General features: G+C 40.8%; 1 protein-coding gene across 7 annotated transcripts in view; it reads right to left on the bottom strand.

The window, feature by feature from the left end:
- Nucleotides 1–1906: 1906 nt before the first annotated feature.
- Nucleotides 1907–18607, bottom strand: part of myt1lb (myelin transcription factor 1-like, b) — a 92518-nt gene continuing 75817 nt past the window's right edge. For 2 of the 7 annotated variants that reach the window (XM_046413588.1, XM_046413589.1), the window contains exons 12-23: nt 15759–15995; nt 13745–13866; nt 13171–13233; nt 12374–12442; nt 11528–11590; nt 11221–11304; nt 8936–9157; nt 7453–7547; nt 6778–6881; nt 6514–6657; nt 5506–5568; nt 1907–4623 (exon numbers count right to left, since the gene is read on the bottom strand). In XM_046413588.1, coding sequence (XP_046269544.1) covers nt 4483–4623; nt 5506–5568; nt 6514–6657; nt 6778–6881; nt 7453–7547; nt 8936–9157; nt 11221–11304; nt 11528–11590; nt 12374–12442; nt 13171–13233; nt 13745–13866; nt 15759–15995 — 1407 coding nt within the window. In that variant the 3' untranslated portion in view covers nt 1907–4482. The remainder of the gene's footprint in view (nt 4624–5505; nt 5569–6513; nt 6658–6777; nt 6882–7452; nt 7548–8935; nt 9158–11220; nt 11305–11527; nt 11591–12373; nt 12443–13170; nt 13234–13744; nt 13867–15758; nt 15996–18607) is intronic. The other 5 variants (XM_046413590.1, XM_046413593.1, XM_046413591.1 and 2 more) reach the window with 5 other exon arrangements.

Genomic DNA, 18607 nt, shown 5'->3' with positions numbered 1-18607 from the left:
CTACAAAACTATGCTACTCCAGTGACCTAAAAATTCAGAAAACTATTGTGGTCCTCAGTGTTAGCTTGTGAATGGTTTGGGTTTGCTGCCACCTGCTGTTGGGTGTAGAAATAACACAATACAAGGGAGGTAAACGTACACGACTGAGATAGGCTGTGTGGTTTTTATCTGATATGTCATCTCACGGAATGTTATAGCATCATCCCAGCATATAAATGTAGCGTTTTGTGTTTTTTAAAGCTATGTTCTGTATCCACCCCCAACATATGAATGTGTTTAGTTTAACTGAAAAACTATTGATTACTGTTCTACAGAATAAACTCCATGGCTGTTCAGCTCATACTCCACATGTCAGTCAGGGACTGACAGCCACAGCCTGTTCTCCATCATGGGCTCCTCTCCAGAAATTGTTATTCACAACCTAGAGGTAAACTGGCAGTTTATTTCCAAAGTAGGCCCCTACTCAGCAGTAGCTCACCATACATCCATACATACAGCCTCCTGATTGGTCTATCATGTCACAATGGAACTCAGTAACTCAGTATCTCAGTAACATCCCACATCTGTCTTCCTGAATGCTGTATTGTGTGAGTAAGAGGTCTGCTCTGGGTCTGCTGCTGTTGTTGTTGTGTCATTGTTACCATTCCCACCACTAACAATGCTGTCCCATTGCTATTGTTAGCCTATCCACAGCCTGACAGGATGGAGACACCGATTAACAGTGGGCTGTGGTGTGTACTGTATTCTGTCGGTGTGCATTCGTGTGTGTGTTCCTCTCATTCAGGCCACCCCAGTTATCTCCAGAGTGCAGAGAGTTCATCTAATACTCTCTCATACCTTCTTATTTTGGATGTCAGCAAGATTAGATTTGAATATTTGACCACAGCATTTCTTAAAATCGGGGCTTTGATAATTCTGCCTCACGTGTACCCAGTCCATGTCATAACCTTGTCTCTCCCAATGTCTTCTGTCATTTTAACCATCAGGTGTCAAAAAAAGCCTTCTGCCTTTCCAAGATACGTGTAAAGTGCTTGAAAAGAAGGTGACCTTGAGAAAACAATTTAATTTCTGTACATACCTTGAAAATAAACTGTAAAAGTCACAGTATCCTGCCATCTATTTTCTATACTGCTTATTCGTGCAGAATTGCAGCGGGGCTGGAGCCTATCCCAGCTGACAACGGACAAGAGGCGGGGTACACCCTGGACTACAATCACAGTGCTGACACACAAAGTCAGACAAGTCACCAAATGACTCAGGTGACGGTGAGTCAGTCAAATAAACTCAGTTTGGGTTTCTTTTACGCTTTTTTTTTTAGCAGAAAACCTTGGTCACATTCGAGGTGTGCAGTTTGAAAGTGCACACCACGCAGGGAATGTCAAACAAAACACACTACAGAACTACATGCAGGATTCTTTCTAAATTGCCTTTCCTCCATTGCCCAACTTTATAGAGAGAGCAATACCCAGCAGCTAGAACAATGATGAGAGAGAGAAATCAATGTGCAGCCTCCTTTAATTGCTCCTATGTGAAGTGCTTTGGTTAATTTGGTTAAATGACAAACTGAGCCAACCACACTGAATCTTAATGAGCTGCTTGCACAAAGATATCTCCAAAAGGTTTTGAGATACCTTTCTTTGAGTTTCCACTGCTCCAAAGCGGATGAACAACAATCTGTTAAAAAGTCAGTTTGAGTTGAGGACAGCTTGCAAATCAATGTTTATGTTTTTAGTTCTGGAAATCTAATCTTGCTGTAGTGGTTCATCTATGGGAGATGAACCACTTAAAGTACGAATGGTGTGAGGTTCGAGTTTGCTGACATCTGCTGGTTGGAGGTCAGTGTAACAGTTCGTGAGGATGGCTTCTGTATTAACACTATGTTATGAAAGAAATCATTTAACAGGCTTCTGGCAACACATTTTTTTCTTTATTCAGAGTAAGATGTGTCAACATCCAGCATGACAAAAAATTGTACAAAGTTCACAATTTATAAATGAAATATCACAGCAACTTGTGATCTCACACATTTATAGCAAAATTAAAATGTCAACAAATCCATGCTGTGTAGTACAAAAATAAATCAAACTTCAGTTCCACAGAGAGCACAATAGTTTATACAAAATCCTGTCTTTGTTAATGATCACTGAAAACCAGTCTCAAAATGAATTGGCTCAAATAAAATAATAAACTCTGATGAATTCACAATAATTCATATGAAAAGTCAGCTTTCTAAATAGGTGACAACCTTTTTGTGTTCCCTATAGATAGTCACAGATAACTCTATTCAGATTTGTTATTTATGTACCAACATCAGATGAGTAGCCGGTTTGTGCTTTAAAATCCGTTTTCCCTTTTAAACTGGTAATGAGAATTAATTCAAAAACTGGTGCTAGCTATTACTCTACTGAAGCATTACTATATTGGCAAAAAGCTGCAGACACAATGCTGTGGAAAAAGGCGAATGCAGTCATGGATGATGGGTAGTAGAGTCCTGAAAGAGGACAATAAAGTACAATAGATGAGATTTAGTCAGGTGAACGACAAGCACCTTTTGCATTAGCTCTCAAAAAAGGCAAATTCTGAACATGATCGCTAACAACTAGAACAACAGAATGTAGGGGTGCATACAGTCAGGCATACGGGCATGACGCTGGATTGTATCACCCCTCGAAGGTCTCGTTCACCGTTTCTTCTGCTTTTTTTTTTAAATCTTGAATTGATTGACTATTTAATCCTTTGTACAGTGATTAAATATAAAGTGCTGCTGGGGGATAACTTCATCTTCCTAAAACATAGCAAAAATGAAAGAACATTGTTAATGTTTTTTTTACACTTGATAATAGCCTACAGTATAACTGCTATGGTTATAATCATCCTCCTCTCTGATTTCAAGTCCCTGTTCTTCCTTTCTCAGTGGTACTAAATCCACACCTACAGTGGCTCCAAGCAGTTGGTTGCTCCAATCGTGTGCCAAAGAGGTCACCTGGAAAATTGCACGCCGCCGTACGTAAGGATAATATCTTCAAGGACAAGTGCAAATAGTCTACTGGCACATAAGTGGGGACAGTGACCCTGTAAGTCCCGCTGTCATACTCTATAAATACTCTTTACAAAACCCTCTGAAACCCTCCTGTTAGGCTCTCAGGTACTGCTTTTAGTTTCTGTAAGAACATCAAAACATGGAAACGAAGGTGTCCCTGTGCAAAATCGTACAGAAAAAAAGGAACTCATATACTTTAGCTTCTAAAACTCAATGTCCAGGTTACCTCCTCTTTTTAAAAAGACTTTTTGTATTAAAAGATTTGTATAAAAATCAATATTTTACATAGGCTATATTAAAAAGATTCATGTTATCCCACTATGCTTATAGACAAGAAATTGCATATACCCAACCTTTTTTTTTTCCTTTGCAGATTGCATCCCTTACCTATAAACAAATTATTCACTTATTATATTGCTGAGACATTTCTTGATCCTAGCAACACAAGTCTCGAAATTGAGCAGATTTGATACTAGAAAGGCTAGAATGTGGTCTCTATAGGTCATTGTCTTTACACATTTTCATTTGAGATTAGTTAAGGATGAGCATGTGAACATGCATGCACCGCACAGATGTGTTCCTCAAGGAATTAATTGGCTCTCCTAGATAATGGGATTTCCACCATCAGGTTTCCGTGTAATGATGTTTACAATATAACAGTTCATACATACATTCATACATACATCAGGTCAGTTTCCTCTCTGGATTCATTTACAGCACCAATTAAAAATGCCCCCACCTACAGCTACGCATCTTTTTTTTTTTTTTTCTATCAAAACAAAACGCAAATGTTATTATCTCAAGCATTGTCAGAAAATAAAGCGATCCGCAAACCAGTTCTTGCTCTTGAACAATGTACACGCAAAAAAGAAGGAGAAGAAGAAGAAGAATAAGAAGAAAAAAAAAACATCTAAAATCATCAAGTCCAAAATCATCCAGCGAGGAGAAAAATAAGTAGCTTCCTCCTTGCTTGCAGTTTTTTTCAGTTTTAGTTCACTGTCCAGTTTTTTCATCTAAAACGCTTTTTTGTCAAGCAATAAAAAGAACTCACGTTCCATTATCATTAGCTTACTGTTCAGAAATATACACTAAAAATGTGCATACATGAGCAGCTAGAAACATTACATGACACTATGTCAGCTCATATGAAAACGTACAAAATGTGAATGTCCTCAAAAACTATTTTGCCGTTTACTCTTTTATGTTCTTCCTCAAAGCAAAGCCTAAAAAGAAAAAAAAAATCAAAGAAAGAAATTATCTTGAGGTCGTTCTAAGCATAACACCTCTTTTTTTTTTTTGAGTGAACAGAATTTAGAATATATAACACTATTTAGGTTACTGCACCGAACCGAGGAGATCAAACCATCACTGCCTGTTTGTATGTGGATTTGATACACCACCCGCACCTGCTGGGGGAACAAAAATCTCCCTTTGTTGAATGGTTACACTTGGATCCCCTGAACAGCTTGCTTGATGTTTTCTAACAGGGCTTTGTTTTCTGGACTCTGGTACTGCTCTTGGTTTGTGTACATATCCGTTAGAGTGGTCACATAGGCGTCAAAGTTCTGCTCGCTTATTGGCTCCTGCAGGACCAAAGACACGAGATGGAAGCTATTACAGGACAGCAGAGAGATGGTCTAAGATGTCCTAAAATCTTCTCTTCGTGCATGCAAACTTTCAAGAATGAACATGTGCAAATATCTTTCATCTAATGTATTCTTCTGAATACATTTCTGGTTTGTGTACCAACCAATGACTCCACACTGAAAAAACTTCCACAAATACAGAAGAAAATAAATACATCATCTCATCATTTCTGTGTCGGATCACATGACTTGGATGACATCTGACATCAGAACAACTCAGTTCTCAGGGTGCAGTCAGGTGCATCGAATTTTCTATCCAAACTTGAAAATGAATGAAAGAATAAAACATTTCTTACATTTTGTAAAATAGCTCTACTCAAATCACAGATTTTGTGGTGAAATTTCAAAGTTAAACGTTAAATGGGGGCAGCCGTGGCCCAGAGGTTGGAGAAGCGGCTTGTGATCGGGTCACCGGTTCGATTCCCCCACCGGACGGGCAAGAAAAATTTGGGTGTGGTGGAGTGATTAATGCGATAAAATGCCCCCCCCCCCCCTTCATTAGCCGGCTGATGTGCCCTTGAGCAAGGCACTTAACCCCCCAATATGCTCCCCGGGCTCTTGATGCTGCCCACTGCTCCTGTGTGTGTTTCACTGCATGTAATTTGCCGGGTGTTGCATGTGTGTGTTCAACTAAGGATGGGATAAATGCAGTAGTAAAATTCAGTATGTGTGTATGTAAAAATATATATATACTGCCAATAAAAGTTGATTCTTCTTCTAAAGCTTCACAGCCTACATTGCCTTCACAATCCATATTCTCATGGCCTTCCTTTGCTTCCGTACTTATGACAGCATTAATAGAAGAACCGATTGACTTACTTGCTGGTGCAACTGTAAGCAGCTGTTATTCCGTAAAGGAGGCTCTTTGTGTGCCAGAGGTTTCTACGGAAGGACAGGAGGGACAGATTTCTATTAGCTTGCTTCGAACAACTATTGTAACTTATTGCTACATTTAAACACTAGGTGGCAGTATTTGATATAAAGCCATATACCTATTCATATTACCTCAAATAAACTGGAAAAATAGAAGCTGGACATGAATACATGAAGACATATAGGACATCAAGACCAGAACATACATCACAATGGCCCACTGGTGTTAAGAAGGTATCATTTGTAAAATTCCAACTGTGTGAATTAATTTTACTCCAGTGCCATGGACTGTTTTTCTTTCTTTTTTTTTTATCAGAACAACTGCTGAAATATAAAAGGAAGAGACGATTATAAAAATGGCTTGCCACTTAGACGAGGATGCTTAACAGAGGAATGATTCACTCCTCCATAAATGTTAACTAATCCATTATGCAAGAGGATATCATGAAAGAACGGCATTGTGAAGAATGAAAAATAGGATGAAATAGTGTGAGATTACTGTGAAACACATAGCAATAGAATGTAGTACTTATTGCTTTATCTTCAAGAGGCAAAAAAGATGATAACGAATAAAATAAGGTGTTTGAAGCGTGTTGATATTTTGTCAAAAAAAACCTCAGGTTTTCTTTTGCAAAAATACTTTACTTTAATACTTTAAAATAAAGTCTTTAATCAACCTCAGTATATACTCTACATACATTTGTTTAACAGCTGAATGCAGCAATCATTTCTGTTGTAGGAGTTGCTATCAAAGTAAAAAACAAAAAAACAAAAAAAGCCCAATTAAACCTCATTTCACAACTCCCCCTCACTGTTGGGAAGGACAAGCAAAGCTCCACATTTTAGACTAAGCATGCACAATAGACTGTGGTTAAATACACAAATAAAGCTGCTATAATGCTACGGCTAGATTATTCTGCAACTTGCTGGCTAGCCGTTCCTGGTGGCCCTTACCATATGAGGGAGCTGGACATTAGCTAAACTGTTAATCAGTGACTGGCTGAGGTTGGCCAGCTCATGCAGGAGAGATTCATTTTGCTGTTCAATCACCTTGTTTTCCTCCTCTATGGACTTCAGGTTGGACTCCATTGTTGTTATCTGAGGAGAGGAGGATGACAGGACGTTACAGTACAGCTTTGTGTTCACAGACGCAAAGATACACACCTCTAATGTACATAAACACAGGCAGATAGATGTAGCAGACAGATAGTCACTCACCTGTGTTCTAAGTTTGATCATGTCTGCTTCCACTTGTGAATTTGATTCACTTAGATCTTTGATTTCTTCATCCAGCTGTTTGATGTCCTCTTCATGTTCCAGTCCTACGAAGAAGAAGCAACATTAACACTGACAAATTAGGCTACTAACTCAGCATCAGTAATAAATTATATTAACAGCCTTTATGTTGGACATCAGTAATTAAACATGACACAATATGACTCTATAGCTCAGTAAGCACTCTGCTGGTCACTGTGTGTGACTGTATTCACCTCCACAGTAGAACTGAGACGGGTCATTTTAGCCGATTAAAACTCAACGATCTCACAGGGAAATTACACTGTGATCTTGTCACGTCTCTTTATGAAGCATTGAAATTCACTGCAGTCCAGGGTGAAGTGTTAAGGAAACAGATGGCACACAAAACTTCAAGCTAGCTCAGACATTTCACATCTCATTACTGCCAAAAAAGCCCAGCCTTGTTCTTTACAGATTGGAGTCACTCTTCTTATTATTTGCACCCTATCCCTGAATGGCAGATTATACTCAGACAATGCTCATCAGACACACTCCTGATTGGTTTATTATCTGAAATTGGTATTCTGTTCAGCAAATCACTCCATGTCCACGTTCCTGATTGGCTGTATTGTGTGGGTGAGTGGTAGTTGGAGTTACCGTTGCTGGCACGTTGCTGCTTTATTGTTAGCATTTCCACTCCAGAGAGCCTGGCTTTCCTCATGGCGGAGGTGGCTCGCGGACAACCCGACAGACTAGAGGCAGTAACAAGGAGAGGAAGCATGGTTTCAGTATATTCCACACATACAACGAGTTAACATGGTTCATGGGCTGCTGGCTTTTACGTAGAGAGGCTGAGAAGAGATCTTCCATTAATGTCTTAAAGGAGTAGTTAGACATTTGCTTTGTTGCTGAGGTGAGAAGTTTTATACCACTCTCATGTCTGTGCAGTAAACGTAGCTATAGCCAAGAGACAGTTAGCTTAGCTGAGAATGAAGACTGGAAACAGGATGAAGCAGGATGAAGCCAGGCTGTGTGAGAGGTAAATTCTAAATGTCTAAAACATTTATCTTTTTTTTTTTGCTAACCACTGCACCAAAAAGTAGTTCCTGAAGTCCCCAGATGCCTTGGTTGCTGGTAAACTTTAGCAGTGCTGTCACTTTTTGTGCTAAGTTAAGCTAATTGGCTGTTTGCTCAGGTTACATATTTATTACATACATTTAAGAGTTCATTCAAGTGATTTTCTTATGGAATTCTCAGCATAAAGCAAATGTAAGGTCAAACAGTTACTTTAAAACCTGGTGCACAAATCATTGCTTTTGATTTTTAAGTTCCACAGTACATGTAGAACATCACACTAAATCTGTAAACTTATAGTAACAGGTTATGATTTGCTGCAATGCACCAGCAAACGCAGGGCAGCAGTGAATCCACATATATCTAACAAGTGCAACATCTATAATAGTGCTGCTCTGAGGCAGTGCTGCTCTGGCAGACAACACTAAAAAAAGGAAGCTTATTTGACATTAACAGTCACAATTTGGTTTGTTTATTTTGTTTATTTACTTGTTTATTTTGGTGAAAATATCACTTTGTTGGGTCTGCCCCCCCCCCCCCAAAAATATGTTTGGATTAGGTTTAGGCACAAAAAATACTTGGTTAGGCACATGGTTTCAGGTAAAACAGCAATGGTAATTCTGAAATCAAATGACTCAAGTCAAATTCATAAGTATCACCCGGCCGACTATCAGCAGGATGGTTCTCCCTTGCAAGCCGGGTCCTGCTCAAGGTTTCTTCCTGTTTAAATGGAGTTTTTCCTTGCCACTGTCTACTTGCTCGGGGGTTCAGGCTCTGGGTCTCTGTAAAGCATCTAGAGACAATTTTGATTGTATAAGGTGCTATAGAATTGAAAAGGATGTACGTGCCATTAATTCAGAGGGAAAGGCAGTGGATGTATGTGTTAGACACTGGACCTTCCTACAAAAGACCAGCGCTTAATTTCTTTCTTTCTTTTGTTTTTTTTCAAACAAAACTATGATTTTATTTTTAGACTGAGATTGTCACAGGAAACAGACATATGTATATACCATGTGTACAACCAATCGCATTGCATGGAGCTAATGTATACCGGCCAGAGACCCACCTGCGATGTGTCAGGAAGCTGCCACTGACGTGACCCGAGCCGTCACAGCCCGGCGTGGGGCAGGACATGCCCTCTGTCTTTCCAGACTTCCATGTGAACTGGATTCCGTTTAGGTAGCCGTCCTTTTGTCTCTTGGCTGCTATGGGGCATCCTGATGCACTTCTGTGGGATGCATATTTCCCTGTCACATGTCCCTGACCATCACAGCCTGGCACTGGACACCTGGGGGTGAGGGGGTGTCAGAGCGATATTTTCATCATCTTCACATGCTTCATTTGCACCATCAATTCTTCCATCATTCTTTTTTCATCAGAGTGCTACTGGCTCTCTGGAATACACTACAGCGTGTTTGCCTCCTGAGTACACCGCAAACTGTATGAGCGAATATCATTTGTCTGTTCCCCTCGATATCTTCTGCTTTCATATAAACAAAGATACCATCATCTTATTTAAAGCTGTCCCAGGGGTAGCCTTATCACAGTTTTGGAATGCTGACAGTGCATCAATACCATTGCTAATCAGATGCAACGAGGCAGTAAAATATTCCATATGTCACACCTCACAAAAAAAGATTGTGGCTAAAGCTTCGTACGCCTGGTCTCAGTTCAACTTAGTGGTTTTTTGACAGAAAAGATACAGGGGGTATCGTGCGTACTGCTGCCTGCCACACTGTCTTTTTCTGTGGAATCTGAGATCTTACCCTCGAGTAAACAGATCAGAAGTCAAAGAAATTTGCTTAACTAATACATTCCCCCCAGACTTTCAAAATGTTAACCTCAAATGATTGCACGCTACAGACTCAAACAATTCCACTCTGCACTTTCAGCACAAATTGTCCCTACTCAGTTTCATTCTCTACAGTCCTAATGGAGCGTAAACTTTTCCTACGCCTTAACATATTTACCACATTCTGTCAAAAATCCTATCATACTGAAATGTCATACTGAAATTCCAAGTATTGCAGCCGCAACACTTTCACATTTCGATGAATCACTTCTTTGAATATTGCTGTTGAATTTGTGAAATTGTGCTGGTGTGTGACAATTTTAGATCATTTAAATTAATAATTTAAAAAGAAAATCCAATCTTTATATGAAAGCATGAGTGTAAGATTTTATTCTACAGGTCTGAGAACAGCAAGACCCTTCCCGGTATCGATCCTTTCTTTAGATGCTACTGTGTATGATGACCGCTGTTTTATTCATCGTGTGTTGTATCATAAATCTGTTTTTGGGTTGTCCAGGCCTCCAATACGAGAGTCAGAGCAAGGTTTAACAGCGGAATCATAAATGACAGAAATAAGAAGAGTCTCCTGATAACAGTCATGCTAAGGTCATGATCTCTACCCTGAAGAGGACACACAGACTGTTGAGGGAGGGTGCAGTAAAATTCACTCTGAGCATAGAGAACCAATACAAGAGGTTAGTTCAATTTCTCTCTAGATATTAAATACTGCAAAAAAAATAGAAAAACCTTTAATTTAAAGTCTGTTTGTTTTGACGTGCTTCATTCTGTGGATCCCTTGTATTTCATTTATTAGTTCCAACCCTCATCTCTCAGTCTGAATTTAAGAGACTTTTCTTATCTCTTTATGTTCCTTACTATCTTCCAAAGCTCAAACAGTGATTATTTTACAAGGATATTTTAACATCAAGAGAAACAGAATGACAAGGATACCCATGGCAGACTGTCCTCAGAATCCAACACAATGACAAGACTGAGAAGGCCAAAGCGTGTTATTTGTGCTCTGCACCACCAGAGAAATCAATGCAGCTGCAGGGCTGAGGCCAGAGAAGCCCATTGTGGGATTTAGGTAGAGTCCAATCAATCTCTCTCTGCCTCTATCTTTCCCTCTCTGCTGGCCTCTCTGTCTTTCCTTACCTGTGTCTCTGCAGGAGTTCACCAGAGACTGCAGAATCTCCTCTCCCTAAGCTGCTACTGCCTTGCTCTTCTGAAGTTTCCCCTGCACTTTCAGATTTGGGTTGAAACTTTACTCTGATAGCACATTTGTCTTGTCAGAGCTAATACTGATTTATTCCTCTTCGCATCAGTACATGTCAAAGAGTAACGCACTGATTAGGAGACAGCACGTTGCTCTTTTGTTCCCATTCATGCAGCTTACTCGCATCATTTTAAAACAGGAAGAGTGTGTTGCCGTGTATGGCACGTTTTATATGCCACACGGGAAATGTAAAGCAGTGAGCAGTGCTGGTAGCAGGAGAACGAGTTCAGTATCAAGGTTTTAAAGGGAGACAGAAGACGGATGATCAGTGTCTGTACTGTACCTGATAGGCTCCTGGTCCTCCTTGTTCTCTTTACTGTGGATGATCTTTATCCCACTTTTCCTGGCCCGTGGACACCCTGAGAGACTGCAGATAAATGACAGTGTTACAAACTTGAAGCATACAGCATGTGTGTGTGTGTGTATGTCTGTGTGTGTGTGTGTGTGTGAGAGAGAGAGAGACAGAAAGAGACTGAAAAGTTGAAGTAGAGTAAGAACTTCAGGGTGTGTGTGAGGCAGAAAAGAGAGCTGTACTGAGAAAAGGGAGGAAGTAGTTTGATGCGTATATGCTGCAGAATGTGGTGATGTACCTTCTGTGTGAGGCGTAGTTACCAGTGATATGTCCCGAACCATCGCACCCTGGTGTCGGGCACCTGGGGCAGAAAACACAAAAAGGGCTCAGGGCCTACAGCAACAGTGAGGTAACTAGCTAAAGTGAACATACATGATGTATGTGGTCAGTAGCTTGGATTCTTCGCTTCTCTGTTTGAAGACCATTAAAAAGGTTTGTTTTTCTTTCCCTTAAGATAAACAAGGACTTTTGTGTTATGGACTAATCCCTTTTTTCCCACTATATAGCAAAGAAGCTGGAGGTTAGATAAATGTGTCAGTAAGGCTATGACAGTGAGATAATGTGCTTGTTCTTTTCTTAAAACAGCCAACCACTGTACTTCTAAGCAAAAGTTACTCACACAACAATAGCAAATAGCACATTTGTTGGGGACTATTTTCAGCAGCGGATTAATACACACTTGGTGAGTGAGAGAGGTGGGGTGAAAGTCGTTGAGGCATGGTGGGGTGGTGTTAGTGAGAAAATTAACCACAGTATGTGTGTTGGTGTTTTAATAGTTAACTACTACAACAACAACAACAACAACAACAACAACAACACATACACAATCATTTTAGTAGGATCCTTTGTGGGTTTGAGTTTTTAAGTGATTGTTGTTAGTATAAAAAATATAGAATATCACCGCATTTAAGATTGTTTCTTTAAAAAGCAGTGAAATAAAGCTCCACAGCATCATATATAAGCAGTTTATCATTTCTGTCTGTGCTTGCTTTACATTAGCACTCAGCGGTGGTGACCTTACCCTCGGCAGAATGAGCTACACATACAAATCATACATGTATCAGTGAGTCATCTCACGCCTTACTTGAGCTCTTGCGCGTTGTTGGCCAGCATACTTCGAATGCTTTTATCAGCTAAAGGACACCCTGAGAGACTGAAAAATACACCAGTGGAACATTAGTTACACCAAAATGACAAGTCACCCTAACCAACGTAACACAAAGTAAGCTCTCAGACCACACTCGTATCTTCACACAGACACATACAAACACATGCATACAAAATGCAAGCCATGATGCAAGTGCAGGGAGTTGATTTAAATAAGTTAACCCTCTGAATATTTGTATTCGTATGTAACAAGTGATGTTGTTTTCATGCACGGTCTGTTCGGCACTATTTAAGCAGGACTGACTAAAAAATGGTTAACATATGAATGTTTTCAAAGACCACATCAGTCGGAATCCTGAGCTTGTTAAGAGGAAACCTCACGTACGTGTAGCCATGTCAGCCCCCAGACTGATCTCATTCAGTAGTCGCAGATCACCTAACTCTGCAACACTCAGCAATTATGCTTAAGTCTTCTGCTATGGGAAGGGCCTGGAGGACTGAATAACATCAGCTTAGAGGGCTTTACACACAGCCCATTGGGAAATAATTTTATCCCAGGGTTTAGCTTAAAAATGAGCATGTATCCTAACTTAATTTAATTTAGTCATTTCATGATATCCTTGTTTCAGGATGCCATGTTGCCAATAGTCAAAGGGCTAACAAAAAAGAGACACATTCTGCCTACAGTTGTGTGTTTGACAGCATAGTTGAGGTAAGCTGAAAACAATAAAGAGAAATAGACTTAGAATCCACCAGGAGAAAAGGAAGTCACACCTTCGATGTGAGGCGAAATTGCTCGTCAAGTGACCACTTCCATCACACCCCGGTGTGGGACATCTGCCACCGGAAAAATAGACAGATTTATAAGCCCAAAGGGAAGGAAAAGAAAATGTGAAAATTACAGAAAAAAGGGGTAGTTTCTGATTTTATTTTTTCATTATTGGTTTTCATTGTTTCCAGTTTAGCTTCACTGTCTGATGAATATTGTGGTTTCTGACATCAGCTACACTTGATAGGGCAAGATACTGACAGCTGGTGTTGTGTCTTATAAAGATAATGCACATCAAAAGAGGGAAACTACACTGAAGGCATCAGTAGAAGCTACCAGCTCTAAGATCAGAGAGGACAAATGGATAAAGCTGTTAAATAAAAGTTATATAGCAAGCCAGCAGCACAGGATGGGGGAGGGGAAGAGAAAGAACAGCGGTTTTCTGAGATTAACTGGAAAAACAAACAAAAGAAATGAATAAGATGAGGGGGTAAAGCAGAGCATGAGTGGGGAGAAGCAAGTGGGGTCCGGTGGATAGGAGGAACACTGGGACGATGGGAAAAGTAGGAGGGCTCTTACGTTATCAGGTCCTTCTTACTCTCTTTGCACTGGACATACTTGGGCTTGGGGCTGGGCATGTTAACATCTGTGGTGTAGGAGCGGTCCTCCAGCAGGTCATGGAAGGGATCCAGGTCATCCGGCTGAGATCAGGTGGGAACACAGGGAAGAGAGGAAAAGGAGACGAAGGGGATGAGGAAGACAGGGACAGAAAGGTGAAGAGAGAGATTATACATTTTCATCATACATTTATTCATTTCATTATACGTTTTCAAAAAGCTATACTTGTGTGCACATATTATACCACACATGCAACAATCTGAGGGATGGGATGCATTTGCATTTTCTTAATTGGCAGTCTTTCGTTACACCTTCTTTACTTCTTTGTCTGTATTTTACAAACAGACACACACACACACACACACACACTTGTCATACCATAGAGTCATGTCAATTTGAATGCTAATGGTTGAGGCTGTGTGACTATAGAGCCTCACCTGTCACTCTAACAGAAGTAGAAAATAGAATCCCTGGGAGGAAATAATAACTCAGTGCCAAATGAACAGTATGTGCTTGTGTGAGTGTGTGTTTTGCAGCAGGCTCACTTGTGGGTATGCACATGTTAAGAGAGCATTCTTGTGTGCGTGCGAGTACAGAACATTCAGGGAGTTGGCTGGGTCTGTTCTTGTACTGCATCAGTCGACCACTAGATGGCACTGTGATGTAATATCACGCCGCTGCTGGCTGTGTTATGTGGGGCTGAGCTTTGTCTGCAGTGCATGCAGCCAGGGCACGACGGCTGTTGATGCAAATCCTCTTTCCTTTCTTCCATGCTCACAGTGTATGTACAGTAATGCTCATAAAGAGACAGGCCCAGATACAGCCCAAATTATCCAGTGCACAAGCTGTCTCGGAGTGTGTGATGCTGGGTCAGCCAGCCAGCTTCTCCAATTAAAGGGAGCGCAGGCTGAGAGGCAGACAGGAAGGAGAACGACACATGCATACATACAGAGGCGCAGAGCAGAAACTAGGCTAGGGATGGAACTCACATATACGCACAGACACACTCCCAAAGAGACGTGGGTACAGACACACACACACACACTCGTATGAATATTCACATCTCACACGCACACACCAATTGAGGCACATGTACGGTACATGCATGCGCCTGTACACACCGACAGGCGCACCCAGCAGTGGTGCATTGATTTCCAGCAGTTCTTTGATGAGATGAGCTATTCCGATTCCCTCCCAAGGTGCTACTTTGCATAATTCATTTTGGAGAGGAGCGAAATGTAAAAACAGAAAGCCAGCATGCAGGGAGCATGATACAAACAGAGCAGATACCTCTGTGCATGGCAGTCCTGACATCAATTAACATGCAGATTCATTAGGTTTCCCTCAAAATTCCCTAATATGACTTTCTAATGATTCAACATACAACAGTGAGCCAGACAGGGAGGTAAGAAACCTAGAAGACAATCAGAAGGCAATGCAAATGTTTGACTTGGAGACACTGTGTTGAATCAATGGCTTGAAGGGAAATAATTCAGGCTGAGACACACTGAGCAGACAGTTAAAATGAGGCACACCAACTGTACTGTCTGTCAGCTTCCAAAACCAAAAGCTATTATACACCACTGCTTTAGAATTATATGAGCATCATCAACGTCACAACTATCTGCCATTTGTTTATGATCTTTCTCTTTTTTTCTTCTCTTCATCATGTCATCGTATCTGCCTCAATCTGAATGATATCATGAACACCTTAAAGGAAACTGTATACTGAATACGAATTCTGTGGCAAAGAGGAGAGCAGCACTATGGGTTTAGTTGATCAAAATTAACATTTTGTGGGCAGCTTTCTCTGTATTTTAAAGGTTGATTACTGAATGATTAGAATGATTAGGTCTGGGCAGTGATCCACCTCCCTTCCTGAAAAAATGAAACAATATCTAATTTATCTGGCCACAACCAGACATTAGTGCTCAAGTAAATGTCCAACATTGTCCTTGTCATTCTCCCCCTTTACCTCTTTCTCGTCCTCGTCTATGTGTTTGATCTTGGTGTAGTCTACAGGCAGGTCCCAGCAGTCGGTGGCGTCCCCCATGCCATAGCAGCGGGAGCCCAGCAGGGCGGCTTGCCGCTGGGGGGACATGGGCTCTAGAGGGGTGAGCACCGAGTCCCCTGCACCACCGCCGCCACTGCACAGACGCTTGCTTATACTCAGGTCCAATGTACCGTTCTCGTCAACATCTAGACCGGGGCTCTGGAAAGTGTATGTGAATGTGGATTTTGTGCATGCATATGTGTGTGTATGGGGTACAGACAGGTCAGTGTAGGTGGAAAAGATGGGTGTTTGCGTGTTGAGTTGTGTGTTTTCAGTAAGATGATTATGAGGAAGGGTAAAAGGATGCACAGAACATAAGGAGGTAGGGAAGGAGAGAAAGGGATAAGAGAGAGAGAGAGAGTTTCTCATTAAATAGCAGTCAAACATAATCATATTCTGGGATCAGAGCTGGGCAAAACAGTAGCTGAATACATAGTGAATACTAAAGAAGTACATGAAAAGTGCTTGAATTTTCTGTTCCTCCAGTGTTGTGTTTCACTTGTGAACTTTTTAGATGTCTGGAAAGATGGATCAAGAACACCTGCAGTTCAAATACCTGAAACAATATTCCAATTTATTTTTTGCCCACGTCTGTCTCAGATGAAACATTAGACACTTGCAGTGTACAGTAACAAAGTAGTCTTACACTTGTAAGAAGAAGAGGTCATCAGTGCTCAAGGACGAGTGCATCCCTCTGTGAACCCCTCCTTTTCTCTCTCTCTGCCTCTCTCTTTCCTTCCACCCTGCTATAGTCTCTGCTGTGCTCCTTGCAGTCAGAGGGGTGTGTGTGCATGGCTTTGTGTTGTGTGTATGTGTGTGTGTGTGTGTGTGTGAGACTAATGTGAGCGGACATCACAGGAGGGCAGGGGCTGAGGGTTAGGGGTGGGGTTGAGTGCAGTGATGAGCAGCAGTGGCTGAAACTAGCCTGCTGCAAACCCAAAAATAGAGGCAGAACTGGACTGCGTTCTGAAACAAATTGGGCCACATCCAACAAGACTGACTGCTCACGAAAGCATTCACGTTGCCTCCTGAGCGGAGGTTTGTATTTAATATCTATGCATGCATGTCTTTAATCTACATGTGACATATAAAAAAATAGTACCACTCCCATAAGACTGGTGTTCTGGCATATACATGTGTCCCTGCTCTCATTAATATCCCTCTGTCTGACTCGCTCTTCTCATATCACTTCTCCTCCTCCTCATCCTCTGCGCTCCCTTTCATACAGCGAGAAGGAAAGCCCACTTTAATGCTGATTTCAGCCGACTGTGTCCCTAGGGGTGGATTCTCCTGGTGTCTGAAGACAACACCTCTGTGATGTAAACTGACTCAAATGCACAGTGTGCTAGATTTGGGGCTGGAAACTGCAAGAACCGAGGCTGAACCAAGGATTTGAAAAAAAAAGAGCCAGGGAAAAAAATATTGCACTCTGAATAATAAAAGGTACCAGAAAAGTCGAGAATCACGCAAAACAATTGAAAATACACTGAGATGGGAGGGTGCTAAATACAAAGACTGGCCATTATAAAGCTGAGCAAGCAAAGTCAACTAACATGATCCCATGACGTTTGCTTTTCTCAAACACAGACTCACTATTAAAACCCTTTCCGGTTCACCTGTAGGTTTAGCCAAGTGCTTGAAAGAAAGAGAGAGAGAAAGGGACAGAGGATGAGCAGCAAAGGACTACAGAGAAAAGACTATAAGGGCAACAAAAAGGTCACTCTGAGGAACTGATCCAGTGGCACATGCATCACTGTATGTCGCCATGACTTGTCTTGTCCTTGTGAATATGCTCAGCGGACCGCCCTCTCCTTGTCAGCTGCTGTACTGTATGTCTCCATCCAATTAACGTGACCCACCCCTTCATATCGAATTAACAAGGATGATATGTGAGGATGCACCCCACTTCCTTCATTACAGACCACCCCTTCTCCTTCTGGCCCCGTGTTAACCTCTGACATGTGTTGCCATGGAGATGCCCGGAGTAAAGAGGTCAGAGCGTGAGAGGTCATTTGCTAATTCTTGCGACATTACTTCTGCGCACCTAGTCCAGGTCTTAAATATCTTTTCTCTTAATCTTTTCTCAACGTTTTTAAGACTGCATACAAAGTCCGAGCTTTAATATTATCCTTTAAATGACATCATAATGACTGGAATAGAATGTGGATTACTTTTTTTGAAATATATCTGTATTGCTATCACCTTGCAAAAAAATTTGCTTAATTTCCAGTTATAGTGAGGAAATGAAAGTTTTGCAATAAGATTCCTTACAGTTAGAAAATGACAGAATAGCATATGACTTCATCCAGTTATATCACAAAAATTTCTTGTTATTTCACAAAATCAGTGTACCATCTCAAAACAACTGCTGCAATAATGGGATAAAGTGGTATGTTCTATATGTTCTAAAAATCTTAGACCATGTTTAGAATCAAGTTGAATAACTTGGTATCTTGTCATAGAAATAGAAATAGAAAAAATATCCTATTAATTTGAAAAAGCTCATGTCATAGTGAGAACTAACGGTCGCTGGAATGCATGGAAGGTTGAAACATGAAAAAAGTATGGTATGCTTTGAAATGTTAAGTACAGTATTCATGATTTGTAGTAAAATGACAAATTTATTTAGTCTCATCAGAAAATAAATTTGTCTTGAACAGCTTACATCATTTTTTTTTTCCCCTTTTACTCTACCTAACAAAGCAGCCTAACTTGGTATATGACTTAAAACACTAAAGACTACAGACCGCGACTGGGCAGGTTTCTGGTTA

Source organism: Scatophagus argus, chromosome 15 (assembly GCF_020382885.2).
Source record: "Scatophagus argus isolate fScaArg1 chromosome 15, fScaArg1.pri, whole genome shotgun sequence".
In the NCBI taxonomy this organism is placed as follows: domain Eukaryota; kingdom Metazoa; phylum Chordata; class Actinopteri; family Scatophagidae; genus Scatophagus; species Scatophagus argus.
The sequence above is the reverse complement of the archived record's forward strand: the minus strand, read 5'-3'. Positions and strand labels throughout refer to the sequence as shown.